Raw genomic sequence first — 18161 nt, 5'->3', positions numbered from 1 at the left:
GGGCAGAGGGGGTGAATGTGAAAAGCCTACAAATGATAGAAAACAGTGAGCTGTGGGGACTGTCGATAGTGCAGCATGACTAGAACAGAGTGCAGAAGTGGGACTGAAGGGGTCAGCAGAATCCAGGTCCTGGGAGGCCTTGCTACCTTATTAGGGTGTTTATCCCACAGAGAGGGAGCCACTCAAGAGTTTTTGGCAGAGGAATGGCATGATCAAGTATGCATTTTAGACCAATCTCCCAGGTAGCCTGTGGGCAATAAACTGAAAGAAAAAGTTGCACTGCTTTTGGCCACAGGTGCCTAGTGTCAATCAAGACAAACTTATCCAAAGGCATACCAATGATTCACTTGGTCACTTGTTTCTAACTTAAAGAAAGAAGAACCGTGACTCACTATCATGAGAGGAATGGGGAGTTAGCCTCCGGAGTCCAGAAGAAAAGCCTCCTCCCCTCACTCCCAATTCTGTGCTCTCAGTAGCAGAATTGAAAAGCAAGTGGGAATTGTCTTCTTCACAAAGTACTAGAGCACACCTCTCTCTCCTCAACTCAGGCTCTCCTGCCAGAGAAGGTCAGGCTCTCCTAAGTAAAGATCTGTCCTTGAGCCAAGCTGGCGTGATGGTTAAGAACATAGGATTAGGACCCCACTAGGACTACCTGACTTTGGGCATGTTATTTAACTTTCCTAATGTTTCAGGATCCTCATATATAAAACTCAGTAGAGTTGTTGAGAGAATTAAGCTAAAAATTGAAGTGGCTGTTACAGAGCCCATGCCATAGTATGAGCTCAATATATGGCAGTTATTATTTTTAGACTGTCAATCACTACATATTCTACAGTTGACCGTTGGACAACACAGGGATTAGGGGTGCTGACCCCAACTCTGGGGGGCATAAACTTTGTGTATCACTTTTGACTCCCCTCAAAACTACAAATAGCCTACTGTTGACTGGAAGCCTTACCAATAACATAAATAATTAACACATATTTTGTATGTATAGATGTATTATATACTATATTCTTACAATAATGTTAGAGAAAAGAAAATGTTAAGAAAATCACAAGTTATAGACAACACATTTATAGTATTGTACTATATTTATTTAAAAAATGCTTCTTCAAGTGAAACTGCAATTCTAAGCTGTGTTGTTCAAGGATCAAGGGTAGTCTTATTCCTTGAAACCTGTGGATGGTGATGATGATGATGATGATAACAGTTACAACTCTCTTTCTTAAAAGTATTTAAATCCGTCTACGCCTCTGGGAAAGATTGTATTTAAACTCTTATGCGCCCACACATTAATTACAAGTGAATACCACACTATTAATGATCAGTTAACACATGATTATTAGTTCACACCCATGAATTCCCTGGGTGATAATAATAAAGCAAAGAATAGGCATGGAGTGGGGAGGAGCAACTAGGAAAAAGGAGAGGGAGAGGTAGTGGGGACAGCACCAAAGCGGAAGCACAGCTTCTCATATGGGGCTTGATTCACATCCCATCTATACTTCCGTGTGACCTGGTGCTAGTCACTTAATCTCTCTAGGTCTTGGGACTCCTATGCTTGTAAAATGTAGATAATACCTATATAAGATGACCAATATGAAGAACTACTCAAAAGTGCTTTCTAAACTTTAAACCACTATATAAGTAAAAATGTTAAAACTTCCGATGTCTTCACAATTTCACTTATGGCTTTGCTATCACTATAACAATTAGAATCACTATCATTAACTTTTTGTTAATTATGGTTATGTTGATCATGGTGACGACAGTGGTAAGCAGCATAGATGACTCTGGCACTGAAACCCAAACTTTAACACAAACCATATACTGGGAACTAAGGATAGAGAAGGATTAGATACAGTTCTGCTTTGGTGTTGTTCATGTTAGCAGAGAACTCAAGCTATTAATTGCTACTCCATATAATCCTCCCTGCTCTCTTACTGGGAGAGAGTATAGTGTAGCCTGGACTTTGAAGTGTAATGTGCTTTGACACTTACTAGCAAGTCATTTTATCTGAGTCTCTTTTTTCTCACTTGTAATGAGGATAATGCCACTTATTTCTCAGCATAAAAGAACAACGTAATTCCAAAGACTCCAATTAATTCAGTGCAGCAGGCAGCCATCAGTGAACCCCAGAAAGAGGCCTCCCTAACTCATTTATTTATTCCTAACAATTAATATTTAAAAAGCACCCGTCCTTTGTCAGGCCTGTTGAGATCCAGCACTCCAAATCCCTCTCATTGTACACATGGGAAAACTCAGGCCCTCGGAGGGGAATAAGCTTATATTAGGCCACTTAAGTTAGTAGCAGCAAGCCTGGACCAAGATTCAGGTCTCCTAAGTTGCAGCTCGGGACACTCTACAACCCATACAACCCTTTCTGGTAAGGGCTGCCCCTGGCTCGGTTCCCTTTCATCTCTAAAATGGTAATTCTACGGTTTAGGTTTGGCTTCGTTGGAAGGAAAACAAAAATAGACTAGCCAAGAATACTCTCTGGCCATGTCTGAATTCCTGGCCCACTGGAGGGCTCTGACTCAATATTCCCCTCAGACTGGATTTCCTAAGCCCAGGCGGTGCCGCCGAACCTGTCCCCACACTCAGAGTGCCCCACTTTTCGGGATCTCTGCAATGTCGCAGCCCCACTCACCTTCACGGGACCCCGGCTCCTCCATCTCTCTCGAGCAGAGCTGGGCGCCGGGCAGCTCTCAGGTCTCGGACACCGAAGCGCGGGAGAATAAACCACGCAGGGGGGAGAGGGAGAGAGACTGCAGAAGACACGGAAGCAACACGAAAACTGAAAAAAAAAAAAAAAAAGGGGGGGGGCGACACGGCCACGGAGAGAAGGAAACACCGACAGACCCGGACGTCCAGACTACCCAGCCGGGAAGCGAAGGCGGGGACGCGTGGAGGCGGCAGCGGGCCGGCGGTTGGACCCGCAGTTGGCCGCTGCCCAGAGTCGGCCCCGCCCCCATGGGATGGGCGCAGGCGAGGCCCCGCCCCCTCGCTGCCCCGCCGCCACAGTCCTTTCTCTCCCGCGCCCCTAGCCCAGTCCCAGACACCCTGTGGACCTGCCCCTTGCTCTCCCCAACCACCACCAGCTCCAGCTTAGCCCCGAGATTGGCTTTGGCTCAGGCCCTGGGCCTACCTCTGCTCCCGTGGGCCGGGCAGCAACCTGGCTCCGCCCCCCACCCATTTCCTCCCCCTTCATCCCTCCCCTCAGTCCCCTTGCCCCACACTTGTATCTATTGGTTGCCTGTCAGCTCATAAGTATCACCGCCTAAAATTTCCCCGAACAGCCTTGGGAGTCCAGCAAAGGTTCCGGCCCGCAAGAAAGAACTCCACAAAAAGAACCAGAGATCCAGAGCATTAGACGAACCCCTCCCCCCTAAAAAAATTAAAATTATATGTTATTTTGTACGTGTGTACATGATTATATGTTGACAAAATAATAGTATTATAATCCATTGAATAAAACCCATGAGTTCATATTGACATAATTCTATAGAATTCCAATTAATATATGTGGACTCTGCTCAGACGATTTGAACACAATATAGCTTATTCTGAACACCTGCTTTTCTTCTGAGTCTGGAGTTTTGGTACATGCCAGGCAGAGGGTGCCAACATACCAGTCCCCAATAAAACTGCTGAGTCTCCAATGGATTCCCTAGGCAGAAACATGGTACACATGCTGCATTTTCCTTGCTGGGGGAAAGTGTGCTTAGTGCAACCCCTCAGGAGAAGGAGAGAGCATACGAAATACACATGGATTCCTTCAGACTCCACTTGTGTCTTTTTCTCTTACGATCCAATGTGTCTTTACTACATTGCTGTAATAATGTTGCTGTGAGTGCAACTATTAGGCTGAGTCCCGTGAGTCATTCTAGTGAGTCTATGAACCTAGGGGTGGTCTTGGGAACCCTTAACCAAATACCATATATAGTTTTAAAACTTGTAAAACAATACCATATAGTGTTGAAGAAAATGCATAGGAATAATAAATACTAAATTCAGGGGAGTAGTTACTTCTGAGAGTGCAGGGAGTAGGACATGATTAAGGATACCCAAGGGACTAATTTTTTAAGGTGGTTCATTTTATTATTCTGTAAACCTTATTATTTGTCTAAAACATTTGTTTTTAAAGATTGGCTCCCACAAAGTCCTAGGGCTCTTCACCCAGACTTCTCCAAACTCACAATCACCAATTCTGTAGATCAATCACCAAGTCAATTTTAGAAAAATATCTAAAGCTAATGCCAAATTTCTGTCAATTCTTTGACTGGTGGTCTTGGTCTTATGCCTGAGACAGTGAGTTGCAATCTCTATATTTGGAGGCAATAAGATCTTGGCTCAAATCCAGACTTCCCACTCCCTAGCTCAGTGTCCTTGGCAAGTTATTTAACTCCTGTGCCTCAGTTTTCTCATCTGTAAAATGGGCACTCTTGGCACTAATTCTCATTCATGGCTCAAATGAAACAAGTTTCACTTCCTGTAACCTCCTAGGCCTCCATGTTAAAATAGTTACTCCTCTTCCAACCATCACAGTACCTTACAGATCACTTCTGATGAATTTTGTTTGCCACTCTATTGGCCACCCTGATTGATCTGACAGAAATGGGACTTAATCCATCCTAAAAGGATAGTATCAACAAAACTCCAAGCAACAGTATGAGACCAATCTGCAGAACTGACCTTACCCATACCCAAGGGCCAGGGCTCAACTAGGTAGAAAAACAAACAACATAAAAAAACAAACAAGAAAACCAACCAACCAACCAACCATAAGCCATCAAGGTCTGCTTTAGAAAGCTGGGTGCCATTCTCTTATATCTGTATTGACCTTAAACCCAGCCTGAAGCATTAATCTGGGTACAGAAAATGTATTAGTGTTTGCAGACTCTACCTGGGCCCACAAGGAAGTCAAGGGCAATTCTATCATCCATAACCACATTGGCCAGTGAACTGAGGCTCACCCAAATGCCTTCCAGGGCTGAGGTGGTATCATTGTTGCCTTCAGCTAAAGTCAGGGATGAATTTCATATCAACATTTCAAATAGGATGACCCTCAAGATAGGATAACTTCTTGCAGAAGGTGCATAAATAAATCAGCCAACCCTCCGGGAAGTTCCCCTTTGTAACCAAAGGCAGCTTCATCTTGGAGGAATCTCTACAGTCATCTGAGGGCTACATGATCTAATGGTGCTTCTTCTTTAAACACTTGAAGGTTGCTTATGACCCTCCCTACGGAACAAGGCACCATGTTTTCAGGGAGGGGGCAAGTTAATGCCTGACTTCCACATAGAAGGTATAGTTCTGAGGTCATATGTGATACCCCTGTTTACAATTGTTGGGACCTCCTAACTGGGACCTATTATCAATTAGGGGACACAGGTTGACAGTGTCACTAATGAGGCCTCCTGGTACCTGGTAGGCTTCAGAGTCCCCATCCACTTAAGTATGATTGAAACCAGGCCTTATTTTTGGAAAGACGGTCTGATGGCAGTTGGCCCAAACTGTCCCATACGTCCACACCAACAGTGAGGTGGCATTTGTCCACCCCATAAGGAAACAGCAATAGGTACAAGAATGGGGGTGACGGAGGCATGTAGAGGTTGTGCATTTTACAGAGAGGAATAGGAGCTGCAAGTGCACCTGATGTTTCCGATAGACTTCGCAGTAGGTTAAAGGGAATGACTATCAAATTGTGGTCAGAGCCATCTAGTGGGGGATGTCAAACCAAGTAGTCAGTCAAGTTTGTGGAGTTTGCAACAGCTTGGTAGAATTGTACTAGGCTATTTTCCTTTCAGAGAAAGGCTCTAGAGGTGACTCTTTTTCCAAATGTCATGATCTAGGACCATGTCAAACCAACGAGAGAATCCAAGTGCCTGAAACAATTCAATGAGAACCAGAATTCAATGTGACTAGGCTGCCACCTGGAAGTTGTAGTAACAAGGTTGGCCTGGGGATGCTGTTAGGGCAAATATAACATCATGCCTAACAATAGTTAGGGCTGAAAACAGAATTTTCAGGATAAATCTACACAACACTCTCCAATCCCTCTCATTTTGATCATTATACCATAAGCAGCTATGAGAGTTAATTTTATGCATCGATTTGACTGGGACACGGGGTCCCCAGATATTTGATTAAGCATTATTCTGGGTATGTCTGAGGATGTTCCTTGATCAGATTACCATTTGACTCAGTAGATCTAGTAAAGCAAACTGCCCTGTCAAAAATAGGTGGGTTTCATCCAATCTGTTGGAAACCTGAATAGGACAAAAGTTGGGGTAAGGGAGAATTCACTCTATCTGCCTGTCTTCAAGCCAGGAAGTGAGCCTTTTCCTCCTCCTGAACTGAAACTTATACATCAGTTCTCTTGGTCCTTAGGCCTTTAGATTCAGATTGGAACTACACCACAGGCTCTCCCGATCTCCAGCTTGCCAAGAGCAGATCCTGGGACTTTTCAGCCTCCATAATCATGTGACCCATTTTCTTATAACACATCTCTTTATATATTCATGAACATATTCATTCTTTTTTTTCTGGAGAATCTTAATACTGCAGTAAAGACAAAGTGACCACTTTCTGGAGACAGCCACATTCAGTGGCCAAACTGCTTTACAAAGCTGTATTGACCAGGACAAGGTAAGTGAAGTAGTCAGAAATCTTGTGACTGTAGGCTGTTTTTTCAGTAGGCTGTCCCAACATTCAACAATAGTCGATGCCTATGGATGGAAGAGTGGAAAGTCAATCAAATACTTTGATTATCAGCCCTCTGCTGTTGAGTGGTTTTCACAATAAAGATTCACCACTGTCAGAATGTATGTGGTCAAGAAAAACAAAATCATGAGACAGATTAGTTTCAAGATCAAAACAGGGTAGAGTTGGCTGATTGACTAGAACAGCAACACTGTAACCTGAAAAAGTATCCTGTTGAAGCACTATTGGTAACCTCAAGAGGGAACCAAAGGCCTGACAGAGTTAGTCAGCCAGAAGTGGATGGAGGCCGTGCCTGGGCTATGTGGCTTCACTCATGGCTAGACTAACAGGACTTTTTTTTTCTTTTTTTAATGTTTATTTATTTTGACAGAGAGAGACAGAGAATGAGTGGGGGCGGGGCAGAGACAGAGACACAGAATCCTAAGCAGGCTCCAGGCTCTGAGCTGTCAGCACAGAGCCTGGCGCGGGGCTCGAACTCAAAGACCGCGAGATCATGACCTGAGCTGAAGTCGGAGGCTCAACCGACTGAGCCACCCAGGTGCCCCTAGACTAACAGGACTTTTAACAGGAGTCACAAACCTGGCATGTAGTGGTAGCCTCTGCACCAGAAGCATAAAACTTTTACTCTGTGCCCAGGCTATGATGGTGCATGTAATGTCACATCTGGTATGATGATGGATACAGGCAATGATGGTGGCAATCTGAGTGGTTACAGGCTCCGTCAGCAGTTTGATTCCAGTTGGTCTTCAGTGAATAAGCCCCCACTGTGAGCATCTACATGAGTGATCCAGACAGTTCAATAGCTGCAATTCATTTTTAGTTTGTGGCCCCCAAGAGTGTCTTTAATCTGACAGTCTATGTCTGCCAAGTGATAGACCATAGCCCGAGTCAGTAAAAATATAACATGTTTGGTCCCTAAGGAATGCTTAGGACGAGGGTCATAGCCTTCAATTCAGCCCATTGTGCTGACCAGCCTTTACTGTAGTCAGTTTCCAGAAACATCACTTGACACCGACAGCTCTTAACTTAGCTGGACCATAAGTGAACCAGGCCCAGGCATCTGACTGGGAAAGTCTCTGTAATCAAGGGCCCTTTTGAGCCAGTGGCTTTGCTTCAGGCAGCTGAGTCTTGGAATACAGTCTTTCCAAAGGAGTGGGTATCACTTTTTCAAGTAAAACTAAGATGGGCAGCGGCTACATCCCCAAAATGCATCATTTCCATTTGACCAGGGAAGGCTGCTGGGCTTTTTGTTAATTTCAAGTTTGAGTTCGTGTAACCCAAAGTGGGGATGTTAGGCCAGGTACCAGGCTTCTACAGGTCGGACGTCATTTCAACAATAGCTCAGTAGTAGCCTCCCAGCTGTCCAACTTTTTCAAAGGGTGTACTTGGTGCCTGCAAAGGATACGTGGCACTGCTATATTAGGAAATGGGCTGAGTACTCCAGCAGTCACCAAGTTCTCACCTAACTAAAGCTGTTGATTTTCCTTTCTCACCTCTTAGGATTCTGTATTTTGTTATGCTACTCAAGAGGAAACAGGAATCACTTCTCTATAAGCAGTAGTCCCTGAATGGGAGACTTGCAAACTTTCACACTTCAATTTAATGTATAATTGCTGTCAATAACACATTACTGTGAAAGCCATACAACAGTAACACTGAGCCGGTGTAGAGGTTCCCCTACAGTTATTTAGTTTTCCTTTCCTACTACAGACTTTGCCCAAACCCTGCCAGGTGAAGTCAAGCACTCCCCCACTCCCCCCACCAACTACAGGCACTCAGACCAAGCAATCTGAGACCGATATTGCAAGGCACAGCCACAGCCACCAAGAAATCATGTTCCAACCCAAGAGTTTGAGGAAGTCACAGGAGTAGGAGAGGCTATCCTGCAGGGGGCAGCTAGGTCAGCAGGAAGGTCTTTTCTCTGACTCCTGCTCTGGGGTCAGTGCTGCCTTTTCCCTAGTTACCTCTTGGCTCTGAGGAGCACCTAGGGTTCAGGGGCTATTTTTTTGTTTGCCCACCTTGCATACTACCATGGATCTGCCCCCACAGTCCTTGGTACTTCTGACCATTCCTGTGCCCAGGGCTCCCTGTGCCCATGGGACCAAGTAGGATGGTGACTTAGATGCTTATATTCAGTAGAGTTGTTAAAAGGGAGTCCCTCTCCTCCTCAAAGACCCCCAACATAAATAGCTTCTTTCCTTAAAACAAAGGGAGAAAAGGATCAGGGGTTATAGAGACTGGCCTTGTGCCAGTAAACAAGGTCATGTATTTACTTTCACTTCAAATGGCTACCTGCTTGGTCATAACAAACTCCTAATATATTTGGTCCATTCAAACTCTGTATCTTTATTGCCATTTATTTCACCTTCGGGGAACCCTCTACTCATCAGCCACAGCCATAGAGCCTTCAGCTGGGGCCACAGGCTTACTGCCTTGTTGTCAAAACATTCTTTCCTCCTCCTGTCCAGAAAAGAGTGAACAACAACCTAAGTACCATTTGGGCAATGTGTTTCAATCCTACCTCTTGCTGTTTTGCCTCAAAAATTTCATTAACAGGTGGGACAGTGAAGGACCCTTATCCACTTGCTCAGCAGTATTTCCTACCAGACCCCAGGTTATTTTCTCACATCCTCTCACCCGACCCATGTCCTTTCTCTTGTAGAAAGCCATGGCTACCTGTATCCTGTCCTTGTTACCCAAACTGTCAGAGTAGCCTATGAAAGGGCTACAATTTTATCCTACTTGCAACTAACAGGTTAGCCTACTATTTTATCATGGATACTGGTAGAAGCCATGAGACTCCCAGATCAAACACAAAGAACTTTTACACTTACAGGAAGCAATGTGAGCAGGTTTGTGCTAGTTCTTCAAGCCCCCCTCTCCAACAAAAGTGACTTGGGGTAGGTCTAGATAGATGGATGCCTACACATGCAGGGGGATGTGTCACAGGAAAAGAACACTGAGCTTGGGAGAGTCAACATTTTTATAGTGCAAAGTAGGGAAGAGACATTACTTGAATTCTCAAGATTGCTTACTGCCAGAACACTAAGATATCCCCCAGGAAGTGGTCAGGGTCTTACATTCACATGAAGTGAGAACATGCAGGGGTGCTCAGGGCTCATGGTAGATTGCTTCTCCTAACAGTTCTTCATTCTCTAGTGGGTCCCCTTTAACAGCATGATAAGCCAAATCCAGGGAACTAAGAGCTTGAATACTACTCAATATTCATCAATGGTTTCCCATTGTCACAGGGTTTGACACAGGGAACTCTTCCCAAAGGGCCAAAGCTCCCTCACAGCAGTCAAGACCCCCTGCAAAAAGTTCCCAGTCCTTTACTGTGGTCTCTGAACAGATCTAAGCTTGGCCTGATAAATTGTAGGGGGGGTTTGGCTGTTAAGACAACTCAACAGTTGCCATTCTTCCTTAATAGGCATTCTGTACCCGAATCCCTTCTCTCGCAAGCAAACCAGCTGAAGTTTAGAAAATTCACCTGGTTTCTGCCCACAGAAGTAAGGGATTTCCCTCTTTTCGTGCTCCTGTAGGGATGTGTCTGTAACTGCTGTCTGAAAGGAGGAGGAACCTGCTGCCCACTCATGATGAATATTAGTGTCACTAGTTATAATAGGGTGGAGAGCCAAGGCTACGCAGATTAGTGAGGAAATCCATTAATGGTGGGATTCACCGACTGGAAAGTAAGCAACAACCAGGACACCTTCTGAGCAACTACCTGCCTCTGAACCTACTTTCCCAGTACTCTGAGCTTGCAACCATCTTCTCCAACCCTATTTCTAACAGGGAATAATGTATTTAAATGTATTTATGGATTTCCGGAGGAGACAAGATAGCAGAACAGCATGGAAGTTTTTTTTGTGTCTTGCGTCCGTGAAATACAGCCAGATCAACACTAAACCATCTTGCACACCTAGAAAACTGATTTGAGGATGAACACAATAATCTGCACAACATGAACCACAAAATTAAGCAGGTACACAGTGCGGACAGGTGAACTGGGGAAGAGAGAAGCCGCAAAGGGCAGGGAGCTGTTTTTGCTTGCAGACAGAGATGAGGAGGGGGGGCGGGGAGTATGAGAAAAGCACCCTCCCCCAAAGCAGCTGGAGAGAAAGTGGAAAAGTGGAAACAGCCGCAGGGACTTAACTAAAAAAGGGAGAAAGGAGAGGGTTTAAATTCCATTAAGGCTCTATAAACAGGGGGAAACAGAGTCTGAAACTCCACAGCTCAATACCTGGTGGTGCTCTGGTGGGAAGGGCGAATCTCCAGGAGCAGAATAGCGTCTGGGAAGTCCACGGGCCACACAGAGAGAAGCAGTTCCATTGCTGGAAGGACATTTGGTAGAGACTGTGTGGCCGCCTGGTCGCAGCAGACCCCAGAGAACACCCACATTTGCTGGTGCTGGAACAAGGTCGTTAAGGGTGAAACCTGGTACCAGATGTATGTTGTGATTTTCCATAATCCCTGAAACGCTGGTGCTATATGATCGTGTTAACTTTTTCTGGGGCAGGCTGGCACCCAGTTGCAGTCTCCGGGCATCGGCAGCAGCACAGTCCTGCGAATATTCCTGGGTGTGGCCGGCACTGGCCATTGCTCGGTGAGACCCTCTCCCAAAGGATCTGAGCGGGTCAAAGCCACAGTCCCTCAGAATTGAGGGGTCAGGAAATACAGCCGCATCTGAGATAAAACCCAGGAGAGAGGTGCCTCCTGGCAAACTGAAGGCTTGGTCACAGACAGTGTAAAAGCAGGGAGTGGATAGAAGCCGGAGACAAAGGACAGGTGTGCGATTGCTGGCTGGGGAGAGCACAGAGTTCCCACACTTGAGACTGAATAGCTGGGCGACGCCATTTTCACTCCTCCCGCGCATGCGCACACCCACCTACAAGCACCATAGCAATGCACCCAGTAAGGTAAGCAGTGCCATCTAGTGGAGAATGGAGCCATTTAAACTAAGCCCCGGCCAACCTCACTTTTCAGGAACACAAATCTCGCCGCCTGCTTAGTTTATGGACTATAAAGTGCTTCATAGTTTGACCTCTAGGGGAAAACGATGTAGTTTCAATCGTATTTCAGTCTGTTCACTGGTACAGCTATTCAAATTTTTTTTTCTTTTTCATGAAAACAGAAAGAGAAAAAAATTATTTTTATTTTCAGTTTTTATTAAAAATATTCTTCCTTATTATTTTCTACTATATTTTTTATTTTAATATTTTTCAAATTCTATTTTACTTCCATCATTTCATTTCACTGTATTCATTTTCTCAAATTTTTGAATGTTTTTTTTTTTCTTTTTTATCCCTTTTTTTTCCTAATCTATTAAACTCCTTTCAAGAACCAGACCACAACACACCTAGGATCTATATTATTTATTTGATTTTGTGTGTGTGTTGTTTTTAATTTTTTAATTTTTTTTACCTTATCAATTCCTTTTCTTCAAAATGACGAAACGAAGGCATTCAATCCAAAAGAAAGAGCAGGAAGAAATGACAGCTAGGAACTTAATCAACACAGATACAAGCAAGATGTCTGAACCAGAATTTAGAATCACGATAATAAGAATACTAGCTGGGGTCAAAAACAGATTAGAATCCTTCTCTGCGGAGACAAAAGAAGTAAACGCTAGTCAGGATGAAATAAAAAATGCAATAACTGAGCTGCAATCTCGAATGGATGCCACAGCAGCATAGGCAGAGCAGTGAATCAGCATTATAGAGGACAAACTTATGGAGAATGAAGCAGAAAAAAAGAGAGAGACTAAGACAAAAGACCACAATTTAAAAATTAGAGAAATCAGTGACTCATTAAAAAGGAACAACATAAAAATCATAGGTGTCCCAGAAGATGAAGAGACAGACAGAAAAGGGGTAGAAGGGTTACATGAGCAAATCATAGCGGCAAACTTTCCTAACCTGGGGAAAGACACAGACATCAAAACCCAGGAAGCACAGAGGACTCCCATTAGATTCAACAAAAACCGACCATCAACAAGGCATATCATAGTCAAGTTCACAAAATACTCAGGCAAGGAAGAATCATGAAAGCAGCAAGGGGAAAAAAGCCCTTAACCTACAAGGGAAGACAGATCAGGTTTGCAGCAGACCTATCCACAGAAACTTGGCAGGCCAGAAAGGAGTGGCAGGATATATTCAATGTGCTGAACTGGAAAAATATGCAGCCAAGAATTCTTTATCCAGCCAGCAAGGAGGTCATTCAAAATAGAAGGAGAGATTAAAAGTTTCCCAAACAAAAATTAAAGAGGTTTATGACCACTAAACCAGCCCTGCAAGAAATTTTAAGGGGGACTCTCTGAGAGGAAAAAAGATCAAAAAAAAAAAAAAAAAAAAAGATCAAAAGCAACACAGACTAGAAAGGACCAGAGAACACCACCAGAAACTCCAACTCTACAAGCAACATAATGGCAATAAATTCGTATCTTTCAGTACTCACTCTAAACATCAATGGACTAACAGCTCCAATCAAAAGACATAGGGTAACAGAATGGATAAGAAAACAAGATCCATCTATATGCTGTTTATAAGAGACCCACTTTAGACCTAAAGACACCTTCAGATTGAAAGTAAGGGGACGGAGAACCATCTATTATGCTAATGGTCGACAAAAGAAAGCTGTAGTAGCCATACTTGTATCCTTGATACTTGTATCAGACAATCTAGACTTTAAAATAAAGACTGTAACAAGAGATGAAGAAGGGCATTATATCATAATTAAGGGGTCTATTCACCAAGAAGACCTAACAAGTGTAAATATTTATGTTCCAAATGTGGAAGCACCCAAATATATAAATCAATTGATCACAAACATAAAGAAACTCATTCATAATACCATAATAGTAGGGGACTTCAACACCCCACTTACAGCAATGGACAGATCATCTAAACAGAAAATCAACAAAGAAACAACGGCTTTGAATGACACACTGGACTGGATGGACTTAACAGATGTATTCAGAACATTCCATCCTAAAGCAGCGGAATATACATTCTTCTCCAGTACACATGGAACGTTCTCCAGAATAGATCACATAATGGCACACAAATTAGCCCTCAACAAGTACAAAAAGACTGAGATCATACCGTGCATATTTTCAGACCACAATGCTATGAAACTTGAAATCAACCACAAGAAAAAATGTGGAAAGGTAACAAATACTTGGAGACTGAAGAACATCCTACTAAAGAATGAATAGGCTAACCAAGCAGTTAAAGAGGAAATTAAAAACTACATGGAAGCTGATGAAAATAACACCACAGCCCAAAACCTCTGGGACGCAGCAAAGGCAGTCCTAAGAGAGAAGTATATAGCAATCCATGCCTTCCTAAAGAAGGAAGAAAGGTCTCAGAAATACAACCTAAACTAACCTAAATACAACCTAAACACCTTAAAGCTTGGAGCTGGAAAGTAAAGAGCTGGAAAAAGGACAGCAAATAAAACCCAAAAGCAGAAGGCAGGAAATAATAAAGATTAGAGCAGAAATCAATGCTATCAGGGGGAAAAAAAAACAAAAACAAAAGAGAGAGATCAATGAAACCAGAAGCTGGTTCTTTGAAAGAATTAACAAAATTGATAAACCCCTAGACAGTTTGATCAAAAATAAAAAGGGAAGGACCCAAATAAATAAAATCAAGAATGAAAGAGGAGAGATGACAACCAATACAGCAGAAATACAAATAAGAGGAGAATATTATGAGCAATTATACACCAATAAAATGGGCAATATGGAAGAAATGGACAAATTCCTAGAAACCTTTAAACTACCAAAACTGAAACAGGAAGAAATAGAAAATTTGAACAGACCCATAACCAGTAAAGAAATCGAATCAGTAATCAAAAATCTCCTAAAAAACAAGAGTCCAGGGCCAGATGGATTTCCAGGGATTCTACCAAACATTTAAAGAAGAGTTAACATCTATTCTCTTGAAGCTGTTCCAAAAAATAGAAATGCAAGGAAAACTTCCAAGTTTGGTCTATGAAGCCAGCATTACCTTGATTCCAAAACCAGACAAAGACCCCACTAAAAAGGAGAACTACAGACCAATTTCCCTGATGAACATGGATGCAAAAATCCTCAACAAGATATTAGCCAACTGGATCCAACAGTACATTAAAAAAATTATTCACCACGACCAAGTGGGATTTATACCTGGGATGCAGGGCTGGTTCAATGTCCACAAAACAATCAATGTGATTCACCACATCAATAAAAGAAACGACAAGAACCACATGATCGACTCAACAGATGTAGAGAAAGCATCTGACAAAATAGGGTTTTGATAAAAACCCTTAAGTAGGGATAGAAGGATCATACCTTGAGATCATAAAAGCCATATATGAAAGACCCAATGCTAATATCATCCTCAGTGGGGAAAAACTGAGAGCTTTCCCCCTAAGGTCAGGAACAAGACAGGGATGTCCATTCTCGCCACGGTTATTCAACATAGTATTGCAAGTCTTAGCCTCAGCAATCAGACAACACAAAGAAATAAAAGGCATCCAAATAGGCCAGGAGGAGGTCAAACTTTCATTCTTTGCAGATGACATGATACTCTATATGGAAACCCAAAAGATTCCACCAAAAAACTTCTAGAACTGATCCATGAATTCAGCAAAGTTGCAGGATATAAAATCAATGCACAGAAATCGGTTGCATTCCTATACACCAACAATGAGGCAACAGAAAGAGAAACCAATGAATCAATCCCATTTATAATTGCACCAAAACCCATAAAATACATAGGAATAAATCTAACCAAAGAGGTGAAAAATCTATACAATGAAAACTATATGGGAAAAGTATCCCATGTGCTGGTAGTTGCTGGTAGCAACTACGTGGATGGGACTAGAGGGTATTTTGCTAAAGCAAAATTAGTCAGAGAAAGACAAATATCGTATGACTTCACTCATTATCAGGACTTTAAGATACAAAACAGATGAACATAAGGGAACGGGAAGCAAAACTAGTATAAAAACAGGGAGGGTGACAAAACATAAGAGACTCTTAAATATAGAGAACAAAAGAGGGTTGCTGGAGGGGTTGTGGGTATACATTTCCAGCTATAAAAGGGGTATAAAAGAGGTATACATTTCCAGCTATAAAATAAGTCACAGGATGTAAAGTACAGCATAGGGAATATAGTTAATATTATAATAACATTGTATGGATTCAGATGGTGAGCACTGAGCATTTCAGAATGTACGGAAGCATCGAATTACTATGTTGTACACCTGAAACATAATATTGTATGTCAACCATACTTCAATTTAAAAATAAATAAATAAATTGGGGAAAAAATAAATGTATTTATGCATTTCAAACTCTCATTCTGAATCAGGGGCCATAGATAACACCAGACTGTGAAAAAGATCCAGGGCACAAAAAAAGGTTATGAATCCTTGCAATTATTCTTGAAGTAGTTGTCGATATCAGAAGTCATCTGAGTTGAGCACATGTACCTTTGGGCTGGGTTGTTAAGAATATTCTATTTCATGAGGCTGTCAGCAGCAACAGGATGGATAAGCTCTACAAAGAATATTGTGATTTAGCAGTATTCTCAGATGGTTTCCATCAGGGAGACAAAGTTTGGGCTAGGGAGAGGAGTGTCTAGCCAGGGGTAAACAGTTGTTGAGAGAAAGGGCTCTCAACTTAGGAGGAACCTGGACCCCAAAAAATACCACTGGTGTGTATTCAAAGGAACTCTGCATTTTCTGCCATTCTATCAGGTTGTTCCGAAGCAACAAGACTGTTTCTAAAACAAAGATATATAAAAGCATCAAACATTAAATACATGTTAGCAGTTGAAATTTGCAAATAACATTAGATACCTTTCCCCATTCTCTTCACAGTCTTCTATATTTTGGAAGATGCAAGTCCATCCTAGGTGGGTGTGGGGAGTTGACAGCCAGGAGGAAAATGTGATGGGGGTCAGAGTTTCCCAGTGGGAGGGGTGCTGCAGACCTACTCAAGAGGGAGACGAGCAGCCAAGTGGCACTCAAAATGGGCTGGGGTGACCACTGGCTGCTGTAGGTGCTGAAAGCTGGCGAGAGGTGCTCTGCAGCCCCACAAACGCACGCTGAGGCTTGAGCCTGTTCAAGTGATGGAAACTGTCATAAAATACAAGTGGGGCAGCGGGTGGGAAGAGGGGCTGACCAAGTGCAACACATGGCCGGGCTGCTAACCCACTTCTTTATTTAGAAAATCATACTGCCTCAAATGGTTTCTGGAGTCAGGGAAAAAAATCCTTAAGAGATCCATGCAGCTTATGAAATCTCAAAGTGGGGTTTATGGGCAGATTGAAGGGATTACAGGACTTGTATCTTCATATTCCTAAGAAGTGTTTTCTATGTGGGGCATGTCCGGGGGTAAGGAGCCTAAATCATCTCAAAAGATACTTTTGATCTTTTGATCCAAAACTTCTTTGACAGGGTCAGATACTTCTGAAAGAAGAAACGAGACTTGTTGGAGGTCACAAGTTAGAATAAAGTTGGAAAACAACCCAGGTTTCTGGTCTCTCTCAACTTGAGGACCTACTTTTCCCCCCTCTCCCCTAAACTCACTCCTCCCTTGGAATAGTGAAAAACTAGAAACAAACATATCTTCTAATAGGGAAATAGTTACAATGTTTATACTCTGGTAGATTATGCAACTATTAAAAATGAGTCTGACCTGGGGTGGCTGGCTGGCTCAAGTGGTAGAGCATAGGATTGGTCTTGGGGTCATGAGTTCAAGCCCCACGTTGGGTTTACTTACAAAAATAAAAATAAAAATTTTAAATAACAAAAAAAAATGAGTTTGATCGATATATACTGACAGGGAAAGTGCCTAAGAAATATTAAGTTAAAAAAAAACAAAACAAAAACAAACCCAAGCTACAGGTGGGGGAAGAGAGCAGGAAAAAACAAAAACTGTAGAACATATTTCAACATAATTCAGTTTTTGTAAAAAACAAAACAAAGACACGGGTCTGTGATGAAAACAAAAAGGTACACCTGGTATGAGAACTCAAAGGAGTCACTGTGGAGAGGGTTATTCCCTAGGCCCACAAGCCCTGGGACCCTTGTGTCTAACCATAATTCCTTCATTGTAAAAATACAATTATCTAATTACACACTTTCAAAAGCTCCATAGCTGACAGAATAGGACTATCACCTTAAAAAGGAAGTTAAAAAAAAAAAAAGAAAAGGAAACTAGAACCTCAGAGAATTACATGACTTACCCAAGGTTTATAAGAGTAAGAGTATAGAATCCAAGGCTTCAGCTCCCTGTTCAGTGACGTTCCATATTCCCCCCACTGTGTGGCACTATATAGATAGGGCAACATTCCCATAGGAAAATGTGATAAGCGTTAATTTCTTATAAACTGAATATAGTTTTAGGTACTAGGCTCAGCTGGAACTGTACTTTTGTG

The 18161-nt window shown here is 42.6% G+C and overlaps 1 protein-coding gene across 1 annotated transcript in view; it reads right to left on the bottom strand.

The window, feature by feature from the left end:
- NEU3 (neuraminidase 3) overlaps positions 1-17674 on the bottom strand; it is a 30420-nt gene extending 12746 nt beyond the window's left edge. The window contains 4 exon segments of the mRNA XM_053900101.1: positions 2654-2686; positions 2689-2771; positions 10973-11139; positions 17146-17674. Of these exon segments, the coding sequence (XP_053756076.1) occupies positions 2654-2686; positions 2689-2771; positions 10973-11130 (274 nt within the window). The 5' untranslated portion in view covers positions 11131-11139; positions 17146-17674.
- Between the last annotated feature and the right edge of the window lie 487 nt (positions 17675-18161).

Source organism: Panthera pardus, unplaced genomic scaffold, assembly GCF_024362965.1.
Source record: "Panthera pardus isolate Hobbes unplaced genomic scaffold, ASM2436296v1 HiC_scaffold_12, whole genome shotgun sequence".
Classification (NCBI taxonomy): Eukaryota; Metazoa; Chordata; class Mammalia; order Carnivora; family Felidae; genus Panthera; species Panthera pardus.
Note: the sequence above shows the minus strand (reverse complement) of the source record. Positions and strands in the feature narration are given on the sequence as shown.